Below are 19,312 nucleotides of genomic sequence, written 5' to 3'. Positions count from 1 at the left end.
CAGTAGTAAATACAGACTCCTAACCAGCTTTAGGAAAATATAACTAAAAATCTTTCATCAATACCAAGAAGACTATCAAAAGAAATAGGAATAATTACAATAAGGTACAAAATGAAAAAGAAGTTTAAAAAATTATTGTAGATGGCCAATACAAATGAGTTATACTACCTCTTAAGAAAATTTTAGATAAAGAAGAACAAGATTCATGTTATTTTGAAAAGCCAAATCTAAACAAAATCGCAAAACAAATTGAAAATAAAAGGATATAAAATTGCAAGAAATGAAATTAAAAATATAATTGTCCATATATATGCATATAAATATATACTTTTGCATATAAGTATTTATGAATATACAGGTATTTACGGCCAGTTCTTTTATTGATTTTTATACATTTTATATTGTTTCACAAGTGTATTGGTAAAAGGAATTCAGAAAGTTAAGAATGAAATAAAGTGGTTTGTGTCATTTTTATATCACATTTAATATCATATTTAAAGATGGAAAATTTATCATTAAAATAATCATGAAATTTTATGCTCAATTAGCATAGCAATGCTCTATAAAATAAGTATAAAGAATGTGTAAACAGCATAGTAGCACATGCTTCTAATTCCAGGGCTCTGGCTGAGTGAGACAGAGAATCATAAGGTCATACTTAACCTGCACAACTTAATGACTTACAGAGACCCTGCCTCAGAATAAAAAAATTGCAGAGGGCTGGGGATGTAGTTCACAGTAAAGGGCCTAGGTTCTATCCCCAGTTAAAAAAAAAAAAAAAAAATATATATATATATATATATATATAGTTAAAGACAAGATATGAACAAAAGGAAACTGGCAAAGCTATCATTATAATAGGAATCTAAAGCAGTTTTCACAAATTAAAAGGTCAAGATGCTAATGTAAATTAAGATACATTTCAAAAACAAAAATAGTGAGTTCCAGTGAATAGAAACATGTTGTGACTGTGTATGTCTACCAGACTGCTTAAAAAGTTTTCAGGTAATAATTTTAATTAAATTATAATTTTAATTAAACTATAAATTAAATTTTAATTAAACTATAAAAGCTTATAAGAAACAATCATTCATATTAAACCTCAAAGAAAATCTGAAATTCTAAGAGGAAAAGTACATATAAAATACAAATAAGAAATATTCTTGAATTTAAAAAAGGTAGAACAGAAATTAACAAGAAAAAGACAACCTTTTAAAATGTTCCCTTTCAGCAACTAAAAAACTACTTGGTAAAGAGAACATGAAAATAAGGTGAAATTATGTATTATGGCACTAACCAAAATCCTATTCATTGTATACATAGGGATATACCTAAAGCAATCCTTGGAAAAAATACATAAACATCTAAGTAATTATTTTAAAAATAGTTAAAATATAACAAGCTAAATAAAGTTTCAAAATAAAGGATAGTAGAGACCTAAAAACAAATGCAAAAAAAAATGAACAAGAAATAAATTGTAAAGACAAAATAAAATAAATTGATAGCTTGGAATGGAACAAAACAAAACAAAACAAACAAACAGAAAGCAAATGACCTATACAATCAATTGCTCATTCTTCCAAAAGTTATATAAACCCATGACAAGGTCATGTGGAGAGTAGCGGAGATAAATATACAATTCTAAGAGTAACAAAACAATAATTTTCAAATATAAAGGCAATGATTGATTTACTAGAAAATAATAATGAAAAGCAGAAAATGTGAATATAAAAACAATTAAAATTGTAGCACAAGTAATTCATGCATTAGAAATACAAGGTGCAGATGGTTCCAAGGGTGAGCTCTACTAAAATTTTCCATCCTGTTTATATTTTTGCAAAACAAAAACAATACAGAAACTTTCTCAAACCACTCTCTTTGGCTTAAATATCTCTGATAACACAATTGTCACTTTAATTTATAGCCTTAAAATATGAAGACAGAAAAACATAATTTAATCTCTATATGTATAAAATTATCTATTATGAATGCAGTCTCCAAATCTAAGCAGTATCAAGTCAACAATGTATCTATCACAAGAATCCCATATTATAATTCAATAAGATTTACAATATAAATCAAGAAGGTCTCACCCTTAGGAAATATGTGTTTATATTTACTAAATTAAGAAAAAGAAAAAATTCCTTTCAAAAATGCCTAGAATTTCCAATACTCTCTTCTGATTAAAAGTCCTAATCCATTAGTAACAGAAGATAACATCTTTCACTCAATATGCTACATATCAGGGGCTAGGGATTTAGCTCAGCGGCAAAGCGCCTGCCTGGCAAGCGCAAGGTCGTGAGTTCGGTTCCCGGTACCAGAGAAAAAAAACCAAACAAAACAAACAAACAAAAAAAAAAATGCTACATATCAGAATAGTTCGTAAAACATTAGAAATATAAAAGATTACTTCTGCCACTGATTTCATGAAACACTGTTGAGAAAGCTCTAGCCAGTGCAATAAAATGAGAAATTAAAAATAGGATAGAAATATTGAAAAGGAAACAATAAACTAAAAAGCAATTAAAACTATTCTATTAGTAAGTTACCCAGATATAAGTGAAATATATAATAGCCAAAATACTCTTATATCAGTGCAATGACTTAAGAGTACAATGAGAAATAACAGTTTGTACAATAGTAATAAAACCCTTTAAAACACCTAGACGTAAACCTTAACAGAAAACAGTTTAAATAAAAGTAGTGAAAAAATCAAATTAAATTAAATTAAAATCAATGGAAAGTTTTATCATTTCTTTGTATAAGAAGAATATCATAAACCTGTCATTCCTTCCTCAAATTAATCTAAAATTTCAGTACAATCTAAATGCAGCCCCCAGTGAAATGGTACATGGACACTGACAAGATGAATCCAAAATTCACCTAAGGTAGTAAATATCCAATAAAATCTTGTTGAGATAGGACAATGATGGAGATTTAGTCTACCAGCCAAACATTTTTATCAAGCTATACAATGAACACACTGTGTTTTGGTATAGGGATAGACAAATTCATTAATGAAACAAACTAGAGAGTCTAGATGTAGACCCATATATAAATATTGGAATTTAATAATATGAAATGATGGGTTAGTAATAAAAGTGTTGGGACAATGAACTATTCATTAAAAAATACACTTAGATACCTACCTCACACCATATACAAAAATCATTTCCAGATGGATTAAAGAGCTAAACATAAAAAACAAAACAATAATAATATTAGAAGAAAACTTACAAAAATATTTGTATAAACTCAGGAGTGGAAAGCCTTCCTACATAAGACATATGCTCAAGAAGTCATAAAGGATAAGATTTAGAGATACAACTTATAAAATCAAATACTTTTGCATGGTAAAAGAAAAAATAATCATAGTTAAAAGACAAATGACAGAAAATTTCTGCAATATACATAACAGACAAGGAATTAAAAATCTATATAATACAAAGTGATTATTCAAACTAGTTAGAGAAAGCAACCCAGCAGAAGGATGAGTGAAGGGTTAAGCGCAGATGACCCGCAAAATAGCTACCAATGGTCACAAACATATGAAGAGATACTAAATAAAACAACACAGACACATATTTGCATGTCATTTGAAAAAAACTGGAAAGGATAGATGTTATCTGATGCTGGAGACAGTGATGAGAACTTACTTGCCTGTACCACTGGTGAGAGTGGTCTTTTCTAGGGTAGATTCTTTGTAAAATCTGTCTACACTAAAGAGGCAAGTGGCTTCAAACCCAGCAATTGCAATTTCCTGGAGTCTTAGACAAATATTAGCTTGTGTATGCAAAAATGTCTGGGTGAAGTCAGTTATTTCATTGTTGCTAAGGATGAAAACATGTTTGCTCATCATTAAAGGTGTATCCAGTAGTTAGCAAGGAATAATGTAAATGCTTTGTGTACTGATACAAAAAGATGTCTAGGGTATACTAAAGAGTAAGTCAATGAAAATAAGTTTAATTAGTCTTATTCATGTAAAAATGGGTAAGTGGACACATTAACATCACCCTAAAGCTATGTTAGAGAATGTCTGAAAACCTAAAATATTTACTACCTGGTCCTTTGTGGAGAAAGTTTGATAAGCTCTGAACAAAGGAATACAAAGATTGGAAGACATATTTTTAAATGATAGAAATACTGACTCTTTATTTTGTTTAGCATGACCAAAATGCCACTAATTTCTTTATATCCATTATCATTCAATGTTAACATTTCTCCTATGTTCTCAAGTGCTGTAAGAAAGTTTGACCCAAAAGAAACTTGCATATTGAATTGAGTAATGTTTCTTAAGTCTCAGTCTAAGATTCCCCCAGCTCCCACATTGTTTTTGAATCATTCATTTTACAGAAATTTTCATGTCCAAGTTTAATTCATTTTATCTCCACAGGTCATTTCATCCGGTCCTCAACCTACTGCATTTTCTATCATCAAAAATACTTGATTTTACTGATCAGTTCCAAGTTCCACAACACAACAGGGGCAAAGTATGTCTGTCTTTTTGTGTCGGGATTTTGAGACTGATCAGTGGATTCCATCTCATCTTGAAGTTTCCTTTCACCTAACAATTTTCGCAATCACTGACGTTCCTTGCCCAGGGCCATTATTTCATTAGTGATTGTTAAAGGTTGACGTTCTAATTATAGCAGTCCCTCAGTCCCTCTGCATATTTTGACTGGAAATCTTTTATGAATTAAAAACTTTCCTCCATCAGTTATTGGTAACAGTTTATACAAACAGGCAAAATTAATACTTTCCCCTTTTATATTACCTAACATTCACCACAGGTGATCAAGCTGAGTTTTGTTTTGTTTTGAAAAGCATCATCAACACTTACTGCTTTTTACACACACACACATTGTTCTGTTGTAGTTGTTTCTTTTGATGCTTGATGCCCCATCTTCGGTTAATGATAAACTCTTAAAAGCTAGTACCTGTGTCTTCTCACATAACCTCAGTAGTCTTTAGTGGCATCCTTGCTTTCTAACGTGAAAGGGTATCCTAGGGTCATGGTGTACATTTCCTGCTCCAGTCTTGGATCCAAAGATTTCTGGGTCCTTCTGATGAACAACAGAATTCAGAGATTATCATATGGAACCTAGGACTGCTTATTGCTACTGGAGTAAGCATGATTTCTAGATCTTTTAGTAGGAAACTTATAGCTAGAAAAAACTTTTTCTTGAAATAAAGTGCAACATGAGTTCATGTACGTTTTTCTAAATTCAAAGTTAGGATTACAGAGCTTTTACTTAACTTCTTTGACTTTTATGTTTCTACTTCTCTTTCATGCTGAAAATATTGATTCCTATGATGTTACACAGCTTTTTCCCCCTGCAGTGCTGGGATTGAACCGAGGATCTCATTCATGCTAGGCGAGTGCTCTACCACTGAGCCACACCCTCAACTCTCAGCTTTATTTCAGTCATTTGAAATTTTCTTTCTATATGCAGAAGCACCAACTTTCCACATAATCAGCCCTTTTTTTCCCTCTTACTTTCCTTTTTATTTTTAGGAATTATTTTGTTTTTTATTTTCTGTTTGATTTGATGATGCTTATAAATCATGTAAGAATTGATACATGATTTCAGGGTTGAGAGAACAAAACAAGGCACTTTTAAGCAATGCATGTTCCCATCCCTATTCTCTCCATCCTGTTCTCATCCGCCACCTACAAGAAACAATTTTGCTTTATTTCTGTTATTTTTCCGTTGCTTTATCATTTTTATTTTGTTTTATTACTGTAGCAATGAGAATTTAACTCAAGACCTTTGCAAGGAGCTATATTTTGAGCCCATTTTTCTTCATTTTGAGACAGGATCTCACTACATTACCAAGTTTCCCAACGTGGGATGGAACTTGCCATCTTCCTGCCTCAGCTACCCAGTGTGCTGGAATTATAGGTGTTTGCCATGAGACCCAGGTTCTTTGGCTGCTTTTTATACAAGCAAGGAGAGATACAGATTCACTTCTCTTTTCTACACTTTGCTTCCTTCACTGGGGTTTGCTCATTCCTTGTAAAGGACACAACTGTGCATATAACAGTGCCATAGTTTATCCAGTCAACATTGTATTAGTGGGCCCTTGCATTGTTTCCAGTGTTTCGTTGTTGTTGATAGGAAAAGGCACCTCTTAATGTATCTCATGTTATTCTTATACCCCCACTGTCCCATGGATGAGGCCTAGAGTTCCAACCCTTGTAACAGACAGGAATAGAATACAGTATCCACTGAAGTGATTTTAAGACCAGGTCTTCAGAACTATGGGGATATCTAAGGTCTTCCCAACATGTACTTGAGCAAGGGTAGTCATGAGGGATATTGAAAAGCCTCAACTGTAGTATGGAATTTTTCTAAAAGTGAATTTAAAATGCTCTGTGGCCTAGCAATATTCTTGCACAATGTGATCATTAATTGTGGTATATCTACTTAACATGAATAAGAACTGCTTAGCAGATTGGTAAAGTCTGGGTTTGTCTGTGGATTTTTGGCCTGTGGGGCATAAACTAAAAAGGGAAACCAATCAACTTGTAGCCTGGTTGTCATAAAAAGAGAGAGAGAAAGGAAGACTTCCCTTTTCTTCAGGGAAGCTCCAGTCTTCACAATTCTCTTTGGGCCTTGGTCTCTAATTCCTTCAGTCTTCCAGTGCAGACTCTTCAGCCTTCTGACACAGTCTGTGCAGTGAGATTCCAGGCCTTCAACATTCAACCTTCAACTACTGCTGGATCCTCCAGCTCTCTAGCACACAGGCAGCCATTTTGGATTCTTCCATCTCTGATACGGCAGAAGCCCAATGCAACTCTTTTATTCTGTCTTTATGAGCCTATTTCATACATCCCTTGTACAATCATACATGTATTTTATATCGAATCTGTACCTCTAGAGAATCCTAACCAATATAGGCTGTTACCCCCTGAACCCAGACATACCACTCTCAGAAGGAAAGACAAATTTCTCACATATACTAAACCTCAGGAATGAAAACTTACACAGTGCAAAGTGAAAAGCTCTATGAGGTATTGTTATAGGTGTTGAAAATGATTGTCTCTAGTAACTGAGAAACAAATCCACTTGCAAGTTGAGTAGTCTCCAATATTTTTCAAATAAATGAAGGATAGGCAAACCTAAAAGTATTATCACCTAAAAGATTAAGAATAATTATTGATAAGAGACCAATATGTGGATTCAGGCAAATAACTACATAGTTCAAGGGATTGAGTCACATTTTAGTAACAAGAGTCCCTTCTTTTCCCATCAATTTCATTATTGTGAAGAACATTTCCTGCTTTTTGCATCTATAAAAATGAAAACAAGGATAGAATAGATGCTGAATCTTCCTAATTTTAAAGATAAATAATGATGCATCCGTTGATGAATACATGCAGTAATTGAAAAGTACGAGATGTTTTTCCGTTAAAATTTAACTTTTTATCTTTCATATTCATCAAAAGTTTTGATATATAGAAATATTATTTTGATCAACTGCCTGCTTCTATGTACTTAATAATGGTAATGATAATTCTAAAACTCTTAACATTTTCAAAGTTAGGGTCGTTGGACATTAAAAATTAAATTTAAATCTCTATACATATTTTGGTCACAGTAGATTATGATAGAGTGGTCAGTAAAAGGCTTTCAAGCATAAAACTAAATTACATAATAATAAAATTCGATGGGGTAACTGGAATGAGAATGTAAATCCATGAAGAAAAAGGAGCCATGTAAAACTGACTGTTTAAGAACTTGTTCATGTGTTTAATAGATGCTGTACCAAATTGCTCTGGTATTTAAAGTTCATTAGCTGCATTAAAGGAATGATGTATTTTCTTAATGCCAATGTTTACAACATTCTAGAAATGGCATCACTTGCAACTATTTAAAATTATGCTGAAGATTACTGATGGCACTTTAGACTATGCAAGGGTCATGTACGGTTTTTCAAAATGATTTAGGGGCATAAAAGTTTGAAGGCCACTGGTCTGGAGACTCTGTGTATAATTGAAAAGTTTGGAGTCCTTGTCTTTGCCCAAGTCTGCATTCTGTCATCATCAGGCTGTCACTTGATAAGGGGAGAGAATTGGAAACTATGGGAGAATGAACGACTTCCTCATCTCAAGCCCCAGGTGCCTGCCTAAAACCACAAAGCCCGCTTCTGTCTTTCCAGACCTTGGTCTGTGCTCTCAGCCTTGCCCTTGAGGGCCAAAAGTAAGTGACAGCAGAGATGACAGTGGAGTGGCCACAGGCTCTCAGGGCCAAGATCCTATTGGTACAAAATACTCCACATAGGAGAGCGCCACCTCACCACCACCCTTAGGACCTCACACTTCCCCACCTACAGTTCTCCTTTCTCTTCTAAATTAGCCTTTCCTGAGCAGGAAATGGCCTAAGGATGGCGAAATTATCAACTTGCTCGTTTCCACTGTGTAACTCTGACTTTGTTGCAATTAGAGGGAATCCAGTTCCCTGGGTTAAAGAGAGATTCAGCTGATCTCTAGAAAATTCTCAGCTTCCTTATCTAATGGCAGAGATATTGAGGCAGCTAGTGGAGTCCAAAGAACTCACAAAAAGCCTTTCTCTGCCAGAGATTCAAAGCATTCATCCTCATACAACTGTGATGTGACATAAAGGAGTCACAGTAACCTGTATTAAATATAAAGAAAACAAGACAGCAAAGGTAAGCACACACGCTTTCAGAGGTGTACTACTTGTGGAACCAATGGAAGGATTCAAGCTTCCTCTGTATTCACCAATCTTTATGGGTTGAGTCAGAATCTATGGAAGTAGATGAGAGGACAACACATGTCCTTTAAGGAAGCAGTGCTAAAGAGCTGTAAAATCTTTGCAACTTGTGTTAACGGGAAGACTGTCATTTATGGTGCTATTATTTTTATTTATTCTATTGTAATGTTGCATTAAAATTGATTGCATGCTTAGCACAACGAAGAAACTTCATGCACATTAAGGAAAAAATGAAAAGCTTAGCATATGTCTTCTTCATCTCTTGAAAAGTTTATTTCCCATAAGCCTTAGCAGGCTTTGCTTCTTGTCATCCTGCTTGGTCATGTCTGACGGGAGCCTCAGTCAAGGGTGGCAATCACCTAACCATAATGCTGTACCAGCTTCAGTCCCAGCAGTCACCACTCCAGTCTTTAACTGTACCACTGAACAGTCACCACTGAACAGCTTACACCAAGGGTCACTTGGACGGTGCCTTTGTTTATGTACTATGCTGAGCATCACTCAGGCAAGTGCTATTTAAACTAGTCAATTCTTATACAGAATACAGTTGATAAAATTGTATATTCCCTGTTATATTACCTATGAAAATTAATGAAAAATATGCAATTTGTGGTCATCCTGTATTTAAGTATAGGCTGTGGTTAAATATTGGTTAAAATGGATGTCATGTTTACTTTAGAGAGCTTGGAAATTTCACATCCAGAGGATGCACACCAGTATTTGCTTCTTATAGATGGTTGTATGCACACACACCTATGTCAGGAGACAGGATGTTTGCATGAACATAGGTGTGTGTCGATGCATCTGCTTTGTGCAGACACTTGTGTACACAGGTACAGGACACAGGCTTGTCAGCCATGTCTAGATCACATGGGGTTGGTGAAACCTCCTTTGGACATTTCTAGAAGTAAATGTCCTAAATGTAGAAAGAAGCATATTAAGTCTTCTTCCAACATGTCCTGTCTCATGAGACGCAACAAGAATAAATAATTTCATCTAACCTCATGGATTAGCTTTGCTCACAGCCTACAAACATTCTTTCTGAAATGACAGAAACCTCCTTCCTAGAATTAATCCTTTTCACTGTCCACCCTCTCCAATTGCTGGCTTCTCTCAATAGTTCCCTCTACACATATATGGGAGCCCTCCAGAGCCTTAGAGATAGCTCTTCAGAAACTTTCCCCAGTTCCAATCCTTACTCCCCCTTCCTGCCCTCCTCTCCCTCCTATCTCTGCTTGGCTGTCCTGAGTTTTGCGTGCTGTCCTGTGAAACAGCTCTTCAGCTTACTTCCCAGGCCCCATTTGTTCATTACGTAGGCATGTCTCTTTGGTGGCTGAGCCTACATTCTCTTCAGATGCCACCTGGATTCCTGATGTGTCTTTGGGATACCAGTTTGCCTGTAATCACACCCTGACCAACCCCTCAAATTCAAGTTCTTTTGAATCCAGGGCTTGAAAGGAGAGATGTAACACTTCAGCCTCTGTGCATAAGCACACAGGACTGCAAAGAGCTTGGAAACTTCCACATCCACTTCCAGACATAGAAGCCTTGGGAAGAAAGGAGGCAGTATCTTGTCTAAGGTTGCTAGGATAGTAAATAAAATGAAACTGAAGTCCTAGAGTTTTGCTCTTTTTTATGTAGACTTATTGCTGGAGTGTAGAGTGTATACACAAAAGCATGAAAATGCAAAAATACACATTGAGTCTTACAGAGATTAAAATTTAGTTCTATAGTTTCCCTTCTTCCACCCTTATGTACATGGACTTTGGGTCACTGGGCAAAAAATGTGTTTCCTCCAGGTTGTGTAGATGAATGACTTAAGGATGCAAATACATGTCCATCTGTGGCTTCACTCAGCTATGGAAACTCCCTGGTTTCTATTGCAGGGAAACTTGTGAGGAAAGATTCATGTCCTTGTTACAATAACATTGGACCTCTGATTTATCAAGTCAAAACTATTCGCCTTCCTTGTGCCTCTCCTCCTCTCCCCAAGAGAAGGGAGCAGACTGTTATCTAGCTTCTTGTTGATAGGAACTGAAGATCTCAGCCCAAGTCTAGTAGGTGCTTGGGTTCTTTGGAGGGAAGGTGCAGAGAGAAATAGCAAAAACATCATTACAGCACTGCTCCCTCGGAGCAGGCTCTGTGGCAGCTTACCCAAATGGCAACCGTTTAGCAGAATCTCAGGGGGATGACTATCTCAGCCGGAGCCTCTAGCTTCAGGATTAGGAAAACCCTTGGAGTCTTCCAAAACTACAAGGAGTTAAGAGCCAAGCTGTTTAGCAGCATGAGCCTAGAGGATAAATAAGCCCATTATGATTCTTTCCATTCTCTTACCTGGAGCTGCATATGCCAGGGGCAAAGTTCTCAGACGGGAGCTCCAGGAACACACACCTTTTATAACTTCTCCCTTTGTTTTCCCCTTTCTAAATCTTTCCTATATGGTGGCATTCACTCAAAGACCTCACTGTCCTTTATTGCCCCCACATAATATAATTTTTATTGAGCAGGCCCTGCAAGTCCAAAAATATACATTGAAGAATAACTTGGACCTTATTTTCTTTTCTGAGTGACTCAGTTGGAGCCTCCTGGGTGCACTAAAATCTTCCACAGGAAACAAACTTTAGAGATGTTAAAAGAATTCAATCCACTGAACAACGCTGGAGGCCTCAAGTCAGCTCAGAACCACAGATCACACTAAATTCCACCCAGATCTCAAGTGCTCATCATTACACACACACATAAAGGAAGGCAAGATAAATCCTCCTAGTAATGTTAGATTTAAAAACAAAAATTCCCTCCACAGCCCAGGCATTGGCTGTGGTTCCAGTTTAGGTTCAAACTTACTTAGCCAAAATAAAGTAATCTCTTTCAAACAAGATCACCTTTGCAAAACACTCAGTTGCCCCACAAAATCTAAAAGTTATGAGAACCAATATCAAAATGTGCAGATAGGAAGAAGAAACATAGGGTCCAGAGGAATAAAGGAAATGATGTGTAACTCAGAAAAAGCTAGTCACCTGCTAAGCCACCTTATATAACATCTGAAAGACTCAACTTCCTTGTGTATAAAATGGGGATAATAACACACTTACTCAGAACACATATGGGAATGACATAGTAAATGAGACAGAGGCAATTCATAGGCATCTAGACATTATTTAGACTCTGAATGGTCCTTGGATGATGCTACTATTTTCTTAATGATAAGGTTTTTTTTATTATACAGCATTTTCCAAGTTTTCCATGGACTTGGACTTTGTGTCAAGAGAACTCTTCCAACAATAAGGCAGCTATCTCTGATTCATGGGTGAAAAACAAGTTCAGGGATGAAAAGTCAGGCAGTCAATCTAGGTAGAGCCTCAGCTAGAAGTTAGCCATTGCCACACTCCAAGTGCTTCTCTGTATGGGTTTTGTAAATTAAAGATAATTCTACCTAAAACCACTGGGAGTGATTGTAAGGAACTGCCAAGGTCTACATAGCTGCCAGTCTGGATCCTTGGATGCAGGCTGTTTAGAAAAGCTTAGCTAAAACGAATTGCAGAGAAGGCAAAGCAGGGCTGGCTAAACATGCAATACTTCCTTTGCACTAGGTTCAGTAACTATGTATCCTGGGTGTGAGGTTTCATGGCAGGAGAAAAAGGCAGAACAAGATGATTTGACTTTAACGAAGTAAGCAATGAGATGGCTTCTTCTTCTTCAAAAGGTAAAGTTAGGAAGTGACTCCACTAATTCTTCTCAGTGAGAATAATAATAATAATAATAATACCTCCTATGGATTGGATATTGTTATGGTTGATACATTGTGTCAACTTGAGGAGTCTAGAAGCTTAACTAAGTAACTCAGCAGTTCTACATCCTGGGGTGAAAAGGACATGGCCTTCTTGCTCTGGAATATTGTTAACTGTGTCTATTTGAGAAGTTCAAAAGTTCAACTAAGTGATTCAGCAGGGGGCGGGGCCTTACTTTGTGACATGTGCTTGTGGAAGAGGAGGGCCCGGAGATGGTGTGGACTTGGGTGGATAGCCCATATACAGTACAAGGGAGGAGAAGAGGACTGCTCCCCATCTTCTGCTCTTGCTGATTTGGCTGTCTTCTGCTGCCTTGAATTGTTGCCCCTGTGCCATACCACGCTGCCTTGGAGCCAACTGATTATGGACTGAATCCTCCACAAACTGTGAGCTAAATAAACCTTTCCTTCCTTAATTTGGGGTCTCGGGTATTTTGCCTCAACAATGAGAGAAAAGTAACCAAGACAGATATGCCTGAAGATGATGGCACTGGATTCTACTTTTATTATGGAACGTCTGGAGCCTAAATAGACAGTAGATGTACACCATGGGTACTACAAGGGCAAGGGCTTTTTTAACATTTGGTAAAATATTCTCCCTCACAAGACAATGAGACCACATCTCCAGGTAAGCCCAGGCTAAATGCCAACCCTCGAGCTTTAGTTGAGACTAGGTGAGCTGGCCTGATTCATAGAAGACTTTTGTCTAATTTCAAGGCTCCAGGAGCCTATCACATTGTGCCCTCCATGCCTGGATCCTGGGAGCATCTTGCACATCCACTGAAGGGGCCTCAAATCGCTGCCCTAAGAACAGATAGCACAGAAACCTCTGTTCGGTGTTCCTGGGCTCATTCATCTCAGACAGAGTTTGTGAAGAGTGATTGAGGAATGTGTGTAAAGTATAGTGAGCACCATGTGCTAAGCTGTAGCGTTATTTCCTACAAGGACAGGGATTCCTGCCTTGCCCTGATACTCGTCGGCATTAGTAGCTGTTTCCAGGGTTTTTCCCTTGTGATCTTGTGACATCTGTGTAATGTGAGTCCCATGTCTCTCTTTCCTCACAACCAGAAGTTTCTGGAGGTCAGCTGGGTTGGGAGGAGGCAGGTAGCTGCATTTTGGAGGCCAGTGGAGAGGTAAAGTGAGGCAAGACAAATTTAGCACTTTGCTCACTCCATGTAGCACGGGTCAGATCTCTCATTAGAAAAGTTAGTGGTTGTAAATACGGGACTCCAGAATAGAAAAAGGTAACCCACTCATAAACAGACCTCATGGCAGAGGCTGCATACCATTGGGAATCACTTCATCTCTCTGAACCTTCATCTCCCCATCTATTAAACACCAGTTTGCATTTGTCTCCTAAAATGGCCATGGCAACGAAAAAATCATCTATAGGAAGTATTCTGCCTAGTGCCTGGCACTTGGTAAGTCTTACTATTCATTAGAAAGTAACTATCATAGGAAAAACTGTAATATAGTTGAAGCAGTGCTGGTATACTGTTCTCTTATGGATATTTGCAAGAAGCATTCTCTGGACCCAAGATTTAGACAATACAAGGGAATGAACTGTGCATTCCTATGTGTACAAGTACGTGAGGATATTTCACGGTCAAGGACAATATGGGTTTAAACTGGATTAGGAAGTAAATTCCCAGTGTCGATAACTATCACTGTCATTGTATGGCTGCCCTGTGGAAAGGTGAGCAGTCTTTTCTGGTTTTCTGCTGCTGCAATAAATGAACCAGAATGCACTCCCTTCTTTTCTCTCTGTCATTGATTTGCCCCCTCCTGGTAGGGTACATCCTGCAGCTTGCACAGATCTACCACAAAGACACGATTGTCGCTACAGGTGACATCTACTCCTTCCACATCATTCTAAATTAATCTTTTTAGCTGGAGGGAGATTCCAGCCCTTGGGCCACCTTTTGTTTTATTAACTGACAACTAAAAGTGCCAGAAGTAGCTGGGGAAAAGGCACAAACTGGGGGTGGGGGAACACTTGGCATATTTTAATTACTTCAGTAAACATTGCAATGCGTACCACAGCAGAAACTACCATCCACAAGTACATCCCCACGCAGAAGAAGGTTGAAGCCTCACAGAGGGAGAGGACACAAAGAACATGCAAGGCCTCTGTAGACTGCAAGTTGCCTGATGTAGCTTCTCTGAGCTGGAGTTGAATTTCCAACCCATCCACTGATTTGACCGGTGGAACAGCTGTGATGAGGACAAGGACAGGTGGACAAAATGGGGTTTTCACAGACCCAGAGCTAACTTGGGAACTGAACGCACCACTCCACTCATTGGAAAATGTGATGTTCATTGGGTCATGAAAAGAGCCCCTTTCATTCTAAAGGAAGGAGGCTTGCAGTGTGGGAGGAGCCTTACTGATCACTTATCACTTCGGCACTCTCCCCTCTGAGGCCATGGATAAAATCCTTGAGTTCCATCAAAAGATAAGGATTCAACTTAGAAAAACAAACAGGGTTAAATTCTCAGGGAAGCCTAGGATGGTGATAACAGCAGCTGAAGCACTCTGTGAACTACAAAGACATTAAGAAACACAAGCACCCCAAGTTCTTAGTTAAGCTCTCCCCTGAGAATTCCCATGAAAGTGGTACTCATAGAGACTCAAGACACCTCTAGCATTCCGGAGGGCGAGACAGGCAGAGAAAAGGTCTACCATACAGGGAAGCCATGGAACTGAGTCCAAAGAGCACTGAATGAAGAGTCAGGTCATCCGAGTTTTCATCTCACTGTATCAATGCCCCCTCTGTGGTCCTGGCAGCCTGCACTTCCTTTACGCTCTCAATGTTCCCGTTTTCACTAATGACGTAGTTGAGCCAAAAGATTGTTATGATTTCACTCTTTAAAAGAAAGACTTCAGATTGTCCAAAGCATAATTTTCTTATCTTAATCTATATGCCAAGAGCCTTGAACAAAAGCTCACCTCAAGGGCCACTTTAATACCTGCAGCACCCTCAGTCTGAATTTCCAGAGGACCATGTGTGTATGGGATCACCCATTGGGGGCAGGCCAGTGAGAGCCTGAACTCCCAATCCTGCGGGGTCTGAGGGTCACATCACACCACCTGCCTATCCCTCGGCACCAGTGTCCTCCTCCATGAAATTGGTGGTCTGAGGGGAAAAGCTGTATTTGTTAACCTGTAAGTATCATATGGTTCCAAAACATGAGAAGTCAATGAAATAGGGCCTGGATAACCTCTGGATGCCCCTCCCAGCTCTGGGAGAAGGTTAGAGTTCTGGGGCCCACTGACTTCCACAGTCCCAACACTGCACCTGGGCCCAGGGTGCGTGGGACGAGGGCAGTGGCAGATGAAAGGCATAATGCAGCCAGGCCTCCACTCAGCATGTGGCGGCCCGGGACGCCATCCGAGGCCTGCAGCTGTGGGCTGCACCTTCTCCCTTTATAAACAAGCCCTACCTCTTGGCTTCTCCTTTAAGGTCAAAAGGCTCTTCTCTGAAGCTGCTCTAAGGATGAACACAGGAGAAAGTCTTAAATGCTAAGCCAGCAAACACAGTTGGATAGATTTTAGGGTTTGCTTTTTTTTTTTTTTTAAAGACATTCCTACTCTTTTATACACATTCATGTTTCCAAAAACATATAAGTGGGCTTCTTGTTTCCAGGCAACTGAGTTTGGGAAATATCTTTCTTAGTGTCATTGAGCGGGCCCCTGAAAGGTGGAGTAGGCTATGCGCTGGGGTAGGTAATGGCTGATAGTAGAACTTTCATCTTAATTTATCTGCACCGCTGGTCTCCGTTGTAACAGAGTTAGGAAGAGATGCTTGTAGCATTTGCAGTTTGGAGCCAGAAGTGGAAGTCTTGTGTCAGTGAGCAGGATTACAGAACAACAACTTACTGAGTGTTTATATTGTGCCAGGGTGTATGCTAAAGAGTTAAAATGCCCTAGTTCATTCAATCTGCCCCCAATGCACTGACCCTGGAAGTTACTGTTATCAGCAGTATTGCATCAAACAAGGAAGAGAGGGAGGAAAAAGAGAGAAAAGGAACAAAATTAAGTAGCTTATTGCAAAAGGCTAAAGAGTGAGAAATCCAAATCTTACACCCAAATTATTCTGATTCAAATATCAATATTTTTATGGACCAACAAGTTGAAATTGTTGTGCATCTCCCAGTTAAAGGAAGACTTTCTAGTTAAAAAATGTTTCAAGGAAAGTAAACTGGTGGGTTAGGGTGGCAATTTTTAGAAAATGGTATAGAAATCCTACAACCTGTTTTCTATAAAAACAGCCACCAAAGCTGAAAGGGGATTTTCATTCTGAAATATCTAAATCAGCACATCCAATTAGGTAAAATGGGAGCTCACTTCAACCCAGAAAGCGTTCAGAAAGATGATACCAAAATCCATCCTATACTCCTCATAGATAGACGAGAAAAAGCAGCAAGCCATGGGCTTTGCTTCCTCAGCCATCCTGCTGCAGTTTTTCTCTGCATAATACGCAGCTCCGCTGTGGAGTGATTCTGATGATCTCTCACTGGGTCAGCTGAGCTCACAATGGCAAGTCCTCCCTGCTGAAAACAAGTCTTCATTACTAAACATCTAGGTCCTGCATAATGTATTCAACTGCGAGAGCATTTATCATCATAACTTTCAAAATTTATTACTCTTGATCGTTTGGATATTCATTTGCCATTAATGTCTCTTTCTCTAATATCGTTGCCTTGGGAAGGAAACAAAGGAAGCATTGGAAGAAAAACTGGACAAGAGAAGGAAGGAGGAAGAGAGGAAGAAATATGCACAGAGCCTGGTGACAGTCCGTATTTGGGTCTTAAAATGAATCAAACACCACAAATAAGTCTAAACCCCGACATTTTTATTATTAGGACACCATATTGTGTTTTTGCTTAAGGTAGTTTGGGTTTTGTTTTCTGTCACTTAGGGCAAACAGAATCCTGATAAAACACTGGAAAATTCATCTCTTAAGTTTGTCTTTATTTTAGGGAATAAAATGTCTATCAGAAACAGACGTAAGAGGAGAGATTCAGAGAGCTTCTAGAGGCCCAAAGAGAAACCAATCGTCCAGCAAGGACGCAGTCACAATGGGCCTTTTTCCCTCTGTCTTGCATGGCAGATCCATGTGCCAAGATCCCAGCTGCTACAAGGCATTACGGGACACAGTTCCCAACATGTGGCTCTGATGTCAGCATCTGTATTGACAGCCCTCCCTGTGTGGCTGCATCTGCCCTGGTGATGGATGGACTTCTTCAGCCAGACACATTGGGCTGGAGGCTACAACAGACACTTAACTTCCCTTAGGCCTAGCCACCATGGTAGGAAGAAAGGGGGGTCAGCAAAAACCTGAGGGACAAGCTAATGCTCAAGAGAGGTAAATACCAGACGAGAGAGAGTGGAACTCATCATCCCCAATAGCATTTTCAGACAGGAGGCTGACATGTAATTCTTCCAAATATATGGATTTGTTATGAGCATTTGTCCTAAAACAATTGAGGAAGCAAATGGAGCTGACCAACTTTGAAGATAAGATCCAGCTCTAGGAGTGTGTAATCCAACCCTAAGGCCAAGGCAACTTCCCTTGGGAACAGTCTTGGAGGAAATGGGCAGAAAGGTTCTCTGCTCTCCTCTGTCATCTTCTCTGTGGTTCTCTCAGCTCCTTCATGTAAAGACCCGAATGCCACCCCTCTCCAGGCAACCCTTATCGTTGTGACCAAAGGGGCTTGCTGGACTCTGAAACACTGTTCAGATCAGCAGAGAGCAAAATCCTAAGGCAGCTAGGAGTTCAAAGTTTAAATACCATGTAATGAGCAGAGCTCTTATCTTGGATAAATCTCCAGGTTAAACCCACAGGACTGGCCTGGGCACACACAGATAATCTTGGCCACACAAAGACTTGAGATACCATATAAATTAAGAGGCATCTCACCCAGAAGAATTTATTTGTTTTCCCCAAAAGACCAATCTTAACTATATCAAAGCACAAATTTGAATTTCCACAAGAAACTCACAAGATTTGAGATAACAGTTTTGAAAAGCTGGATAACCACATCTCTTCATTTCAGAGCTCTTAATGATATTGGTGTTTTATTCCATCAAAGTTTTAGTGTGCTTTGGAGTGCTCCCTGGCTTAGAGACAACTTTACTATACCCAGTCCCACCCTATAACCTCAGTGATAGCTAAAAACAGCACTCACGTACAGCAGCGCGAACGAAGCTTATCCTAACCATCCCTCATGTGTCCCTTGGGTGTGCAGACACAGGTATGTGCTTTGAGTTTCCTTTAAAAAACTGGGTTTGCTTGAGTAGGGAGACACTACCTCCCACCAGGCTCCCAACTTGATAATATAAAGAAAACCTGTGCTCAGACCTCCAAGTAGGCTGCTGGACTAAAGCATACTTATGACTCTGTCCTCTTAGACTCATGTCTACAGCTTGAGCATGGTCCTCCTAGCTGTAACCAAACCCTTCCTAAAATTGAACATCCCCTGTACATGTGAGTGGCAGAGTTGGCCACAGGTCACCAGAAAAAGAAGGAACAGCTTTATCAGCAAGAAATATACCTAGATATTTCTAGCCTTTACCCCTCTTCCCAAGTGGGACTCCAGAGCACACAGAGGCAGAACGGACAAGCCAGCTGTTGTTGAGGTGGATTAGGATTTGAGAAGAAAAGGTAATTAGTTCACTTGCTTGCTTTTATCAGGGAGGAGATTCAGAAAAGAACATCAGAGAGGTACATCCTATGGAAGAAGACAATGAAGCTTTGCTCCTCAGTGCTTGAATATTAAAGTGAGA

At 38.8% G+C, this 19,312-nt stretch overlaps 1 protein-coding gene across 3 annotated transcripts in view; it reads right to left on the bottom strand.

Moving 5' to 3' along the window:
- Ntrk3 (neurotrophic tyrosine kinase, receptor, type 3) overlaps positions 1–19,312 on the bottom strand; it is a 365,258-nt gene that overhangs the window by 9,464 nt on the left and 336,482 nt on the right. Inside the window, exon 16 of one of the 3 annotated variants that reach the window (XM_005381580.2) lies at positions 3,150–3,191. The exons of the other annotated variants lie outside the window; for them this stretch is intronic. Coding sequence (XP_005381637.1) covers positions 3,150–3,191 — 42 coding nt within the window. The remainder of the gene's footprint in view (positions 1–3,149; positions 3,192–19,312) is intronic. 3 annotated transcript variants of the gene reach the window in all.

The sequence above is a fragment of the Chinchilla lanigera genome, unplaced genomic scaffold (genome assembly GCF_000276665.1).
Source record: "Chinchilla lanigera isolate Chin_1 unplaced genomic scaffold, ChiLan1.0 scaffold00015, whole genome shotgun sequence".
Lineage (NCBI taxonomy): Eukaryota > Metazoa > Chordata > Mammalia > Rodentia > Chinchillidae > Chinchilla > Chinchilla lanigera.
This window is presented reverse-complemented; position numbering and strand designations above follow the sequence as displayed.